A 15,829-nucleotide genomic window follows, 5' to 3' on the forward strand; every position below is an offset into this window, starting at 1 on the left:
GAAATGAAGACAATGAAGCCCAATAAAATGGATGTCTTTGGAGATACTGAAGTAGCCTTGATGAGACAACTACCAAAAGAGAAGACTTCCAGCTTTAGTGTAATCCTGAGTAGAGTTTCACAGTGAATCTCTGTTAATTCAGTTAAAAAATGACTAAAATTAACACTTTTTAAATTTAAATTAGTTTATTGCTGTTCAATTACAGTTGTCTGTATTTTCTCCCCATGGCTCCTCCCCACCCCCTCCAAACCCACCTCCCTCCCTTGCTTCCACCCTCCCCCTTGGCTTTGTCCATGTGTTCCTGAGTACCCTTCTCCCCACTGTCTCTAGCCCCCTCTCCTCTGGCTATTGTCAAGTTGTTCTTAATTTCAATGACTCTGGTTATATTTTGTTAGCTTTTTTTCTTTTGTTACGTTCCAGTTAAAGGTGAGATCATATGGTATTTGTCCCTCACCGCCTGGCTTACTTCACCTAGCATAATGCTCTCCACTTCTGTCCATGCTGGCACAGAGGACATAAGCTCCTTCTATCTCTCTCCTGCATAGAATTCCATCGTGTTAATGAACCATGGTTTTTTGATCCACTCATTTGCTGATGGGCATGTAGGTTGCTTCCAGCACTTGGCTATTGTAAATCGTGCTGCTATGAACACTGGGGTGCATAGGTTCTTTTGCAGTGGTGTTTCAGGGCTCTTAGGGTATAATCCCAGCAGTGGAATGGCTGGGTGAAAAGGCAGTTCCATTTTCAGTTTTCTGAGGAAATTCCACCCTGTTTCCCACAATGGCTGCACCAGTCTGCATTCCTCCAAAATTAACATTTCAAGTATATTGATATATTGACACTGTATGTATTCTATGTCTATATTTACATACAAAAATGCAAACATTATAAGTCACTGTAGAAAAAGAGAGCTGTAACATACTGTTTAAATAAATCCTATTTATGTAAATAAAAATTTATCAATAAAGACCATTTTAGAAGGACAAAAATAATAATGGAAGGATGAGTACTTTACTCTCTGTTTTCATGTTTACATTGTTTGGAGTTCCATCATCAAGCAGAATTCATTTTGTAAGCAGTGAACCAAAAGGGAGTATCCACTGGGGAGGAAAACCCCTCTCCACACACCCAAGTTATGAGCTAACCAGGAGAAACACAAATCTGCCAGGGAAGGGCAGGAAGGAGCTCTTTCCACATCTGTTGAGCTCACACTTGCAGGGCATACACCCTGATGTTCTCCCTAAGGAGGGTGTTTCCTCAACTTCTACCTATCTGCCTCAGAATCACCTGGAGCCCTGATCTCGTGAATGAGCATTTCTGGAGGCAGAGCATCTTTAACAAGCTCCCAGGTGATTATGCTGAACATCAAAGTTTAGGGACCACTGCCCTAGGGCATCTGTCCTGGAGGGAGTAAGAAGGAGACTGAGCAATTAAGATGTGTTTAATGCAGGTCTCTAACCAGGAACCTGTTGCTTTGTCCCTTGGGTCGCTTCCCTGATAGATAGAGAGGAGTCTTCTCATCTCCATTTCTGAAGCTGGTGAACTGAGAAGAGTAAACTCCAGGCCTGTGCTGTTACCCTCTGGTGTCAGTGAGAGGTTTTCTGATGTCAGAAATATGGTTCCTGGCTGTCCCACAGAGAAGGTGAAAGACTAGTCCCTACTCCAAGAGGCTAGATGACTTCAGCATAACATTCAGAGCAGAACTGGATCCTTGGTCAGGATCAGGTGAGTGCATACCTGTGTGTGCGGATGTACACAGGTGCTCATCTCTCCTCCGTGCTCTTCCTGAAGTCACTTCTTATTCCTACTTCCTAGGGACGGGGATATCACAATCACCACTGGTCAGCACCTCCCACACCTTTAAGGCTGAGCCTTGCTTGTGGAAATGATCAGAGCCAGCTGCCTGCTAGATGATGCCCTGCCTGTAATCCCTAGTATAGATCCATACCTTCCTCAAAGGCATCAAACCTTGGGCCTAGGAAATGTCTACAACCTCAGTTACATTTGCCTGAGTTTCACGAAAGACACTGAGCTTCTTCACTAGAGAACTTTGCATCTCATATTTAATTGAATCAATGTCACTTAATATAGGACACCTCCCAGGATCAAACATTTGCTGATTATACTTTTCTCATTGCCCTTTCATCCCCAGCTGACAGAGGAGGTCCATGAGGAAGGACAACCAGAGCAGCGTGTCCGAGTTCCTCCTCCTGGGGCTGCCCATCAGGCCAGAGCACCAGGGCATCTTCTTTGCCCTGTTCCTGGGCATGTACCTGACCACGGTGCTGGGCAACCTGCTCATCATACTGCTCATCAGGCTGGACTCTCACCTGCACACGCCCATGTACTTCTTCCTCAGCCACTTGGCCCTCACTGACATCTCTTTCTCATCTGTCACTGTCCCTAAGATGTTAATGAGCATGCAAACTCAGGATCAATCCATTCCCTATGCAGACTGCATAGCACAGATGTATTTTTTCCTGTTTTTTACTGACCTGGACAGCTTCCTTATTACATCAATGGCATATGATCGATATGTTGCCATCTGTCAGCCTCTGCACTATACCACCATCATGAAGGAAGAGCTGTGTGCCTTACTAGTGGCTGTGTCCTGGATCCTGTCCTTTGCCAATTCCCTCTTCCACACCCTTCTCCTGAACCGGCTGTCCTTTTGTGCTGCTAACACTCTTCCCCAATTCTTCTGTGACCTTGGTGCCCTGCTCAAGCTCTCCTGTTCAGACATCTTTCTTAATAAGTTATTCATATTCACAGAAGGGGTGGCGATCCTGACCCTGCCATTTATATGTATCATGGTATCTTATGGCTACATTGGGGCCACCATCCTGAGGGTTCCTTCAACCAAGGGGGTCTATAAAGCACTGTCCACATGTGGGTCCCACCTCTGTGTGGTGACTTTGTATTATGGAGCAATGTTCGGCCAGTACCTTTTCCCAACATACAGCAATTTCATTGACAAGGACGTCATTGTGGCCCTCATGTACAACGTAGTCACACCCATGCTGAATCCCTTTATCTATAGCCTTAGGAATAGGGACATGAAACAGGCTTTTGGGAAGCTTTTCAGGAAAGTAGCATTTTCCTGTGAGCAATATCAGCGACGTTTCTTCCAATCATCACCTCATCTTGGTTGATCTCACAGACTTGATTTTGTATTTGAATATGTCCGAAAATTTTAAGGTCTCCTGAGACATAAGCCCTAAGACAACTGAAGGTACGTTGGATGCACTTGGTAAATACTGTTGACCAGAGCTTCATTCTATTGTTAACAATGCTCTCCTTTACCAATTACTTTGATTAGCAAATGCTAAATCAATTTTCTTATGTCTACATTGGGAGGCAAAAATGATACAATAATAAACACTTTGGTTGGCTCTTTTTTGAGAAGATTTTTGAAGACTCTAATATCGTGGGACTATAATCTTAGTCTCTAACACACCCAGAATATTAGAAATTAGCCATATTATTTCACTACATAACTTTATACAGACTAAATGGCTTTTTCTTTTCACTGTTTTTGGGTCTATAGAAATCAAAGAATCCAAACTAGCTGTCACTTAAATAAGAGGAAATGTATTACTCTCTGCTCATGGTATAAAAGGTTACAACTGTGAAGATGAAGATCCCTGTAGGAGACCAAGACTGGCCAGGTCCCCTCTGTGCCAACACTGTGTGGCTGACATTGCTCAGGCCCCCACACCATCATTACTGAAAGCATGTTTCACGCTGCCATCCTTTGTAAGTACAAAGGATGGAGCAGTAGTACATTTACAGTTGTTAGTGTGGAAATCAATACAATAATAATACAATTAATAAATAGTAACACAAGAATAAATCCTGTGTTTTGTGTACTCACAACTGTAAACCTACTTTTGCCCCACCGTGTACAACCACACTATAGTGCACAGTCTGGGAACATGTCACTACTTTCCGACAAATGCCAATGCAGTTCCAGCCCTAAATGTAACCTTCATGGGCATCCTGCCCCGCCAAGGGAAGAGTGAAATCAAAGCATCTCAGGCCTCTTGTGCACAAGAATTCCTGCAGAGCTTGTTGAAAGAGAGGTTCCCTGAATCTCCCACCACAAATCCCGATCCTTCAGTAGTTCTGGGGTGGGGCTCCCCCAATATGCACATATGATGCCCCCACATGATGCTGATGCTGTGGCTCTGTGTACTGCGACTTGAAGAGCCCTGATGGAAAGAGTTAAATCATGAGGTTCTGAGATGCACATTCACAACACCTTCCTTGACATCTAGGAGTGGGCAGAGTGAAACTAAGGAATGTTTACACTATTTTAGTAGTAAATCTGCAGTTCATGTTGATGTTTTCAGATTGATTCTGGCTGTAGTAAATTTCATTTGACGATCTCTAATATGAGAAGTTCTTTCCTGAACTACCTAGTTTTCTTTGTCTTTCATATGTAACAGAGATACATGAGATACTTCATATCATGCTTTGTATTGTCACACCAGACTGTATGTTCAGTGTGAAAGACGCCAAAGTTTTGAAAAAAATCACATCTTATATCCGTCGGTGGCTTTTTTGTTTTCATGAATCTGTGTGAGATTTCAGTATGACTTGTAATGTTGCTAATGTCACTCAAAAACATGCTTTAATATTTTAACTAACAATTATTTCACACGTGATGCACAATAAAATGTACATTTGTTACAGACCATTACTTGATTTCAGAGTATCGCTATACCCACAAAGGGACACTGGAGCTCTTGACAAGACACTGAACAATTCTGCCTTACTATGTCATTCGTGTCTAGAGGTCCTCACTTGACTTGCTGTGCTTCTTGACACAGCCCACAAAACAGCATCTGTCTGAAATCCCACCCATGTTCTTGTTATTATGGGGCTCAGGTTTTCATCCCAGTCTTTTCATCTCCTTTTTGTGTCTGCCCTAAGAAAAATGCAATATGGTTACCCAACTTTACATGTAAGACTTACTAGGACATAATAAGCAAGTAGAGTGACAGTTAAGGCTGTGGTGATGCCCAGACTCTAATCTGAGGTGTGAACTTGGAAATCAAAACATTTGAAAGAGACTGATATTTGATATGTGTCATATATTAAGTAACAACTTTGCCTTATTCATTTCATTCCACAGACTTAAACTCGGGCGACAAGTAAATGAAAACAATCTGTTTTCTGGCCTGACTTTCCACAGGGTTCCGCTTGGGCTTGTGTTCTCCATGTATTTCCACGAACATTTCCAACGTTAGGCTCTTTTCTCTCAAAGGAGTGAGACACACACACCAGGAAATGAAGACAATGAAGCCCAATAAAATGGATGTCTTTGGAGATACTGAAGTAGCCTTGATGAGACAACTACCAAAAGAGAAGACTTCCAGCTTTAGTGTAATCCTGAGTAGAGTTTCACAGTGAATCTCTGTTAATTCAGTTAAAAAATGACTAAAATTAACACTTTTTAAATTTAAATTAGTTTATTGCTGTTCAATTACAGTTGTCTGTATTTTCTCCCCATGGCTCCTCCCCACCCCCTCCAAACCCACCTCCCTCCCTTGCTTCCACCCTCCCCCTTGGCTTTGTCCATGTGTTCCTGAGTACCCTTCTCCCCACTGTCTCTAGCCCCCTCTCCTCTGGCTATTGTCAAGTTGTTCTTAATTTCAATGACTCTGGTTATATTTTGTTAGCTTTTTTTCTTTTGTTACGTTCCAGTTAAAGGTGAGATCATATGGTATTTGTCCCTCACCGCCTGGCTTACTTCACCTAGCATAATGCTCTCCACTTCTGTCCATGCTGGCACAGAGGACATAAGCTCCTTCTATCTCTCTCCTGCATAGAATTCCATCGTGTTAATGAACCATGGTTTTTTGATCCACTCATTTGCTGATGGGCATGTAGGTTGCTTCCAGCACTTGGCTATTTTGCTGGAAGCAACCTTGACTCTGATCTGGGGTTAAGGTGACGACAGAGTAGCACCGAGATTCCCACCTCTCATGCATCTGGTGGAAAATCCGGGCGGATCTACCGAAGAACAGCATAATTAACCAACAGTTCCCCAACATTTATGAAAATAGAAGTCCAGAGAGTGTGACAGAGGAACCAGAAAGCTGCATGTTGGCGAGAACTCCAGAAGGCGAGTGAGGACAAAAGGGGCTGCGCGCCTGTTGTCTCATAAGCTGCGGGTCCGCCCGGGGGCGCCCAGGGCAGGTGACCTCTGGCGGAGCATGAGTACTGACGAGAATTCGTGGGCAACGGGGGCCAGCACCATCAGTGGGAAACAGAAGCCTTGTCTGAATCCAGGGCGGTGGCGCCTGTGATGGAGTGAAAGCTGGAAGCCCGGCACCTGGTGGGCTGGCAACACACTCTGTGGGAGAGACCTGACTCCCCCCTCCCCGTGTAGGTAGGCAGGTTAATACCTGGCAGAGACCTGTGGGCTTAAGTTAACTTAAAGGGTGGCAACTGCGGACTCTCCGGTTGCCAACCTGCCAGCCCGCCGGCCCGAGGTATTTAAGAAGTACACTGTCATTGCTGGTCTTTTGGGATTGGGCTGGGCTGAGAGACAGGCTTTGTGGAGAGTCTCTATTGGAAAGTGAACTGAGTGGCTCTAAGACCAAAGCTTGCCTCACGGCCCACCCACCCAGCAGCCATCCAGGGGAGGAGTGGAAATGCCTGGGTCCCGCCAGGGGACTGAGGAGGGACACAGGCAGCCTCCCCAGGCTGTAGGCGACCACAGTCCAATGGGCAGCCTGCTCGCAAGCTCCTGTATACCTGCCCTCAGAGACACCCCAACCAGAAAAACCGGTTTGGACAGTTTGAAACCAACAAAGGAAGGGTGCTTCCTTTTTTTTTTTCCTTCTCGTGTGTGTGTGTGTGTGTGTGTGTGTGTGTGTGTGTGTGTGTGTTTTCTTCCCCCTTTTTTTTCTCTCTCAACCTCTTTTGTAATTAATCTTGTATCTTGTAAACTGTATTGTTGCTCTATCTTTCAATACTCTGTCCTTCATTTCTTTTCCTTTTTGTCCGGTTTTAGTCCTTCTGTTCTTCCCAAATTTTCCGCTTATTCCCCTTTTCTCCTGAATTTTCAGTGTGTGTGTGTGTGTGTGTGTGTGTGTGTGTGTGTGTGTTGGATTGTTTGTTTGTGTGTTGCTTAGTTTTCTTTTAGGTGTATTGTTATTTTTTTGCATTATTCTTACTCCTTTTTTTATTTTAAGAATACCTTTGTATCCCACCTCTTTCTGTACAGGTTTTTTTGTCCTGGCTGGGTATACTGTACTACCTGACAGGTTCCCACTGCTCTTTCCTCCACAGTGTTTTGCTGATTTTCTATACTTCACGTGCTTTCTTTTGCTATACTACCCAAACTCTATAACCCCCATTTAGACAGATCACATAGAATCTATCACGTGAGTGTTGCTCTAATATTATTGTAAATAAGAGCTGTTCTGTACAACAGTAATACTTCATAACACATCTCTCGGACCTTAGACCACCTTACAGGTGCCTGAATTCTATTACTCTATTTACTGACGCGCTACACCCAGTTACTAACCTGTACTGTCACCTCACCTCAAATCTGACCACCCGCAACCACACTGCTTTCTAGATACAACTCACAAGCCCCCCCCCCCTTCTTAACAAGACACTTAACTTATGCCCACCCTTTCCTAAAAGTGGTAAGCTGGGTCGAAGAGCACGGTTAACTCTATACATAGCCTAAGAATTGTCCATTTTTTCTCTGCCCACTGTGTCTGGAAATAACATAAAATAATCTTCTGCTATCATAAACCATTTTGCCTCCCCCGCCCCAACTGATCACACACGCACAGTAAAGAAAGGAGTAGGTGGAAGCAGAGAACACCAAGATACCTGCAGGAGACTGCACCGCTGACTTTCACAGGTATCCTACCACAGAAGTTCACACCATAAACCCAGCGAACCAGAACAGATCAATTTAAGAAGTGGAGGACAACAAGAAGAGTATCACAAACAATGGGAAGACAAAGAAACAGCCCCAAACAAAAGAAAAGGAGGAAGCCTCAGAAAGAATGTTAGATGAAATAGAGGCCAGTCAACTATCAGATGTGGAATTCAAAGCATTGGTTATCAGGAAATTCAAAGAGCTTACAATGAGCTACCAGAAACTACAGGGGAGCTACAATGAACTCTCTGCAAACTATACCAACATGAAAAAGGAAACAGAAACCATCAGTAAAGGCTAAGAGGAAATGAAGAATACAATTTCTGAACTGAAGAACACAGTAGAAGATATGAAGAATAGAATCGATATGGTGAAAGATCGCATAAGTGAGATTGAAGACAGGATAGAAAAAATCCCCCAGACGGACCAAGTAAGGGAAAAGAGAATCAGAAAAAATGAAGAGAATTTAAGAGAAATGCAAGACAACATGAAACGTAATAATATCCGAATAATAGGAATACCAGAAGGAGAGAAAGAGGAACAAGGGATAGAAAACCTACTTGGAAGAGTAATAATGGAAAATTTTCCTAAGTTGAGGAGAGATAAAGTCGCAGGGATCAGGAATCGCAGAGAGTCCCCAGCAGGTGGAACCCAAAGAGGCCTACTACAAGACACATCATCATTAAAATTGCAAACCTCCAAGACAAAGAGAAAATCCTAAAGGCAGCAAGGGAGAAAAAGGAAGTGATATACAAGGGGGTCCCAATAAGGCTGGCTACTGACTTCTCAATGGAAACATTCCAAGCAAGAAGAGAATGGCAAGAGATATTCCAAGTAATGAGAAACAGAGGCCTATAACCAAGGCTACTGTACCCAGCAAGGCTCTCAATCAAGATAGAAGGCCAAACAAAGAGCTTCCAAGACAAAAGAAGTCTAAAAGAATACACTTCCACCAAACCTGCTCTACAAGAATTACTAAAAGGGCTGCTTTGAGGAAAGGAAGGAAAAGAGAGAGAAAGAGAGGAACACAGGTACATAAATGGCAATGAATAAGTACCTTTCAATAATAAGCTTAAATGTAAATGGATTAAATGCACCAATTAAAAGACACAGAATAGCTGAATGGATAAGAAAGCATGACCCACACATATGCTGCCTACAAGAGACCCACCTCAGGTCAAAAGACCAACACACACTAAAAGTGAAAGGATGGAAACAAATTTTCCAAGCAAATGGACAAGAAAAAAAAGGCGGGGTAGCAATTCTCATATCAGACAAAATAGACTTCAAAAACAGGGCCATAAAGAGAGACCCAGAAGGTCACTTCATATTGCTCAAAGGAAGAATCCACCAAGAAGACATTAACATCGTAAATATATATGCACCCAACATAGGAGCACCCAAATATATAAAGAAAATCCTAGAGGACCTCAAAAAAGATATTGACAGCAACACAGTTATAGTAGGGGATTTTAACACCCCACTCTCAAAAATGGACAGATCTTCCAAACAAAATATCAACAAAGATATAGCTGCACTAAACAACACCCTAGATGAAATGGACCTAAATGATATATACAGAGCCCTTCATCCTAAAGAAGTTAAATACACATTCTTTTCAAATGCACACGGAACATTTTCCAACATAGATCACATGATAGGACACAAAAAGAGACACAACAAATTTATGAAAATAGAAATCATACCAAGCATTTTCTCCGACCACAAGGGACTGAAATTGGAAAATAACCCCACAGGAAAAAAACCAAAACACCCAAAATCATGGAGACTGAATGGTAGGCTATTAAACAACAAATGGGTCAAGATAGAAATCAGGGAAGAAATAAAAAAGTTTCTGGAAACAAATGAAAATGAACTCACAACAATCCAAAGCTTATGGGACACAGTGAAGGCAGTCCTGAGAGGGAAGTTCATAGCAATACAGGCTTACCTAAAGAAAATAGAAACATTTCAAACAAACAACCTAACCCGACGCCTCCAAGAATTCGAGGACAACAACAGAGACAGCCCAGAGCAAGTAGAAGGAAGGAAATAACCAAGATCAGAGCAGAATTAAATGACATAGAGAATAAAAGCACAATTCTAAGGATCAATGAATACAGGAGTTGGTTTCTTGAAAAGATAAACAAAACAGATAAACCTTTAAGTAGGCTCATCAAGAAAAGAAGAGAGAGGACCCAAATAAACACAATCAGAAATAAAAGAGGAGAGATTACAACTGATACCACAGAAACAGAAGGGATTGTAAGGAATTACTATGCAGAGCTGTATGCCAAGAAATTTGAAAACCTAGATGAAATGGACAAATTTCTAGAAAAATATAATCTTCCAAAACTCAATGAAAAAGAAGCAGAAAACCTAAATAGGCCAATAACAGCAGATGAAATTGAAGAAGTAATAAAAAAACTCCCATCGCACAAAAGCCCTAGACCAGATGGTTTCACAGGAGAATTCTACAAAGCTTTTAAGGAAGAACTAACCCCAATTCTTCACAGACTATTTCAAAAAATCCAAAAGGAGGGAAAACTCCCCAACTCTTTTTATGAAGCCAGCATCATCCTAATTCCAAAGCCAGATAGAGACACTGCCAAGAAGGAAAACTTCAGGCCAATATCGCTAATGAACATAGACGCTAAAATCTCAATAAAATATTGGGAAATCGCATCCAACAATACATCAAAAAGATCATACACCACGACCAAGTGGGATTCATCCCGGGGATGCAAGGATGGTTCAATATTCGTAAATCAGTAAATGTAATACACCACATTAACAAAAGCAAAGACAAAAACCACATGATCATGACAATAGATGTGGAAAAAGCTTTTGATAAGGTACAACACCCATTTATGATAAAGGTACTCAGCAAAGTGGGAAGAGAGGGAGCATTCCTCAATATAATAAAGGCCATATATGAAAGACCTACAGGCAACATCATACTCAATGGACAAAAACTAAAAGCTTTTCCACTAAGATCGGGAACAAGACAAGGTTGTCCACTTTCACCACTTCTATTCAATATAGTATTGGAAGTTCTAGCCACAGCAATCAGAGAAGAAAAGGAAATAAAAGGCATCCAAATCGGAAAGGAGGAAACAAAACTGTCATTGTTTGCAGATGACATGATAGTGTACATGGAAAATCCTATAGACTCTGCCAAAAAACTGCTCGAAGTACTAAATGAATTTGACAAAACAGCGGGTTACAAACTCAATATCCAGAAATCAAAGGCATTTTTGTATACTCACAATGAATCAGCAGAGGCAGAAATCAAGAAAAAATCCCATTTGATATAGCAAAAAGAAATATAAAACATCTGGGAATATACCTAATGAAGGAGGTTAAAGACCTGTATGCAGAAACCTACACAACACTGAAGAAAGAAAGCAAGGAAAATGCAAACAAATGGAAACATATACTGTGTCCATGGATTGGAAGAATTAACATCATCAAAATGTCCATACTACCCAAAGCAATTTACAGATTCAATGCAATACCTATTAAAGTGCCAATGGCATATTTCACAGACATAGAACAAACACTTCAAAAATTTATATGGAAGCACAAAAGACCACGAATAGCAGCTGAAATTTTGAGAAAGAAGAACAAAGTAGGAGGGATTACAATACCTGATATCAAACTGTATTACAAGGCCACTGTAATCAAAACTCCTGGTACTGGCATAAAAACAGGCACATAGACCAATGGAATAGAACTGAGATCCCAGAAATAAACCAAAATCTTTACAGTCAATTAATATTTGACAAAGGGGGCAGTAACATAAAATGGAGTAAAGATAGCCTCTTCAACAAATGGTGTTAGGAGAACTGGACAGCAACATGCAAAAAAATGAAACTCAAGCACCAACTTACACCATTCACCAAAATAAATTCAAGGTGGATAAAAGACTTAAATATAACCTGGGAAACCATTAAAGCCCTAGAGGAGAGCATTGGCAGGAAAATCTCAGATATACCAAGCAGCAATATTTTTACTGATACATCCCCTAGAACAAGGGACATAACAGAAAGAATAAATGAATGGGATCTCCTCAAACTTAAAAGCTTCTGCATGTCCAAGGAAAACAGTATCAAGATAAAAAGAGAAGCAACAGTTTGCAAAAACATATTTGCCAATGACACTTCAGAGAAAGGTTTAATCTCCAAAATATACAAAGAACCCACACAACTCTACTCAAAGAAGAGGAGCAACCCAATTAAAAAATGGGCAAAGGACTTGAACACACACTTCACCAAGCAGGACATACAGAGGATCCAGAGACACATGAAAACTTGCTCGATATCACTAGTTATCAGAGATGCAAATCAAAACCACAATGAGATACCACTTAACAACAGTCAGAATGGCTACCATGAACAAAGAAGCAAACAAGTGTTGTCTCCAACAACTGTTGTGGGAAAAGGGGACTCTAGTTCACTGTTGGTGGGATTGCAGACTGGTACAACCATTATGGAAAGCAGTATGGAATTTTCTAAGAAAACTAAAAATGGACGAGCCTTTTGACCCAGCAATTCCACTGCTAGGAGTATATCCTAAGAACCCTGAAGCACCAATCCAAGAGAACCTATGCACCCCGATGTTCATAGAAGCACAATTTATGATAGCCAAGAGTTGGAAGGAACCTAGATGCCCATCGGTCAATGACTGGAGCAAAAAACTATGGTACATTTACACAGTGGAATTCTATGCTGCAGAAAGGAAGAAGGAGCTCCTACTATTTGCAACATCATGGATGGAACTGGAAAGCATTATGCTGAGCGAAATAAGCCAGGCAGTGAAAGACAAATACCATATGATATCATCTTTAACAGGAATCTAAACAACAAAACAAACAAGCAAGCAAAATGTAACCAAAGACACTGAAATACAGAACATGCTGACAGGGTCCAGAGGGGAGAAGGGAGAGGGGAAAGAATCACAGGAGAAAAGGGGAAGGACTCACATGAACAAGTATAAAGGACACATGGACAATAACTAAGGTGGGGGGCAGAGATGGAAAGGATGTGGGGAACACTGGCGGGGGGCAGGACTGGGAATACAAGAAAGAAAACTGTACTTGAACAAGTTAAATTTAAAAAAATTTCAATGATTCTGGTTATATTTTGTTAGCTCTTTTTCTTTTGTTACATTCCAGTTAAAGGTGAGATCATATGGTATTTGTCCCTCACCACCTGGCTTACTTCACCTAGCATAATGCTCTCCACTTCTGTCCATGCTGGCACAGAGGACATAAGCTCCTTCTATCTCTCTCCTGCATAGAATTCCATCGTGTTAATGAACCATGGTTTTTTGATCCACTCATTTGCTGATGGGCACGTAGGTTGCTTCCAGCACTTGGCTATTGTAAATCGTGCTGCTATGAACACTGGGGTGCATAGGTTCTTTTGCAGTGGTGTTTCAGGGCTCTTAGGGTATAATCCCAGCAGTGGAATGGCAGGGTGAAAAGGCAGTTCCATTTTCAGTTTTCTGAGGAAATTCCACCCTGTTTCCCACAATGGCTGCACCAGTCTGCATTCCTCCAAAATTAACATTTCAAGTATATTGATATATTGACACTGTATGTATTCTATGTCTATATTTACATACAAAAATGCAAATATTATAAGTCACTGTAGAAAAAGAGAGCTGTAACATACTGTTTAAATAAATCCTATTTATGTAAATAAAAATTTATCAATAAAGACCATTTTAGAAGGACAAAAATAATAATGGAAGGATGAGTACTTTACTCTCTGTTTTCATGTTTACATTGTTTGGAGTTCCATCATCAAGCAGAATTCATTTTGTAAGCAGTGAACCAAAAGGGAGTATCCACTGGGGAGGAAAACCCCTCTCCACACACCCAAGTTATGAGCTAACCAGGAGAAACACAAATCTGCCAGGGAAGGGCAGGAAGGAGCTCTTTCCACATCTGTTGAGCTCACACTTGCAGGGCATACACCCTGATGTTCTCCCTAAGGAGGGTGTTTCCTCAACTTCTACCTATCTGCCTCAGAATCACCTGGAGCCCTGATCTCGTGAATGAGCATTTCTGGAGGCAGAGCATCTTTAACAAGCTCCCAGGTGATTATGCTGAACATCAAAGTTTAGGGACCACTGCCCTAGGGCATCTGTCCTGGAGGGAGTAAGAAGGAGACTGAGCAATTAAGATGTGTTTAATGCAGGTCTCTAACCAGGAACCTGTTGCTTTGTCCCTTGGGTCGCTTCCCTGATAGATAGAGAGGAGTCTTCTCATCTCCATTTCTGAAGCTGGTGAACTGAGAAGAGTAAACTCCAGGCCTGTGCTGTTACCCTCTGGTGTCAGTGAGAGGTTTTCTGATGTCAGAAATATGGTTCCTGGCTGTCCCACAGAGAAGGTGAAAGACTAGTCCCTACTCCAAGAGGCTAGATGACTTCAGCATAACATTCAGAGCAGAACTGGATCCTTGGTCAGGATCAGGTGAGTGCATACCTGTGTGTGCGGATGTACACAGGTGCTCATCTCTCCTCCGTGCTCTTCCTGAAGTCACTTCTTATTCCTACTTCCTAGGGACGGGGATATCACAATCACCACTGGTCAGCACCTCCCACACCTTTAAGGCTGAGCCTTGCTTGTGGAAATGATCAGAGCCAGCTGCCTGCTAGATGATGCCCTGCCTGTAATCCCTAGTATAGATCCATACCTTCCTCAAAGGCATCAAACCTTGGGCCTAGGAAATGTCTACAACCTCAGTTACATTTGCCTGAGTTTCACGAAAGACACTGAGCTTCTTCACTAGAGAACTTTGCATCTCATATTTAATTGAATCAATGTCACTTAATATAGGACACCTCCCAGGATCAAACATTTGCTGATTATACTTTTCTCATTGCCCTTTCATCCCCAGCTGACAGAGGAGGTCCATGAGGAAGGACAACCAGAGCAGCGTGTCCGAGTTCCTCCTCCTGGGGCTGCCCATCAGGCCAGAGCACCAGGGCATCTTCTTTGCCCTGTTCCTGGGCATGTACCTGACCACGGTGCTGGGCAACCTGCTCATCATACTGCTCATCAGGCTGGACTCTCACCTGCACACGCCCATGTACTTCTTCCTCAGCCACTTGGCCCTCACTGACATCTCTTTCTCATCTGTCACTGTCCCTAAGATGTTAATGAGCATGCAAACTCAGGATCAATCCATTCCCTATGCAGACTGCATAGCACAGATGTATTTTTTCCTGTTTTTTACTGACCTGGACAGCTTCCTTATTACATCAATGGCATATGATCGATATGTTGCCATCTGTCAGCCTCTGCACTATACCACCATCATGAAGGAAGAGCTGTGTGCCTTACTAGTGGCTGTGTCCTGGATCCTGTCCTTTGCCAATTCCCTCTTCCACACCCTTCTCCTGAACCGGCTGTCCTTTTGTGCTGCTAACACTCTTCCCCAATTCTTCTGTGACCTTGGTGCCCTGCTCAAGCTCTCCTGTTCAGACATCTTTCTTAATAAGTTATTCATATTCACAGAAGGGGTGGCGATCCTGACCCTGCCATTTATATGTATCATGGTATCTTATGGCTACATTGGGGCCACCATCCTGAGGGTTCCTTCAACCAAGGGGGTCTATAAAGCACTGTCCACATGTGGGTCCCACCTCTGTGTGGTGACTTTGTATTATGGAGCAATGTTCGGCCAGTACCTTTTCCCAACATACAGCAATTTCATTGACAAGGACGTCATTGTGGCCCTCATGTACAACGTAGTCACACCCATGCTGAATCCCTTTATCTATAGCCTTAGGAATAGGGACATGAAACAGGCTTTTGGGAAGCTTTTCAGGAAAGTAGCATTTTCCTGTGAGCAATATCAGCGACGTTTCTTCCAATCATCACCTCATCTTGGTTGATCTCACAGA

General features: G+C 42.3%; 1 protein-coding gene across 1 annotated transcript; it reads left to right on the plus strand.

Moving 5' to 3' along the window:
- Window positions 1-1,939: 1,939 nt before the first annotated feature.
- LOC118980313 (olfactory receptor 1J2-like) lies at window positions 1,940-15,820 on the plus strand. The gene is made up of 3 exons (XM_037036885.1): window positions 1,940-2,665; window positions 3,848-3,857; window positions 14,846-15,820. The coding sequence occupies exons 1-3, from the start codon at window positions 2,169-2,171 to the stop codon at window positions 15,818-15,820; spliced, it is 1,482 nt and encodes a 493-aa protein (XP_036892780.1). The 5' UTR covers window positions 1,940-2,168.
- The last annotated feature ends 9 nt before the right edge of the window (window positions 15,821-15,829 follow it).

This window comes from Sturnira hondurensis, unplaced genomic scaffold (genome assembly GCF_014824575.4).
Source record: "Sturnira hondurensis isolate 20B ecotype Veracruz unplaced genomic scaffold, ASM1482457v3 Scaffold0022908, whole genome shotgun sequence".
NCBI classification, from domain to species: Eukaryota; Metazoa; Chordata; class Mammalia; order Chiroptera; family Phyllostomidae; genus Sturnira; species Sturnira hondurensis.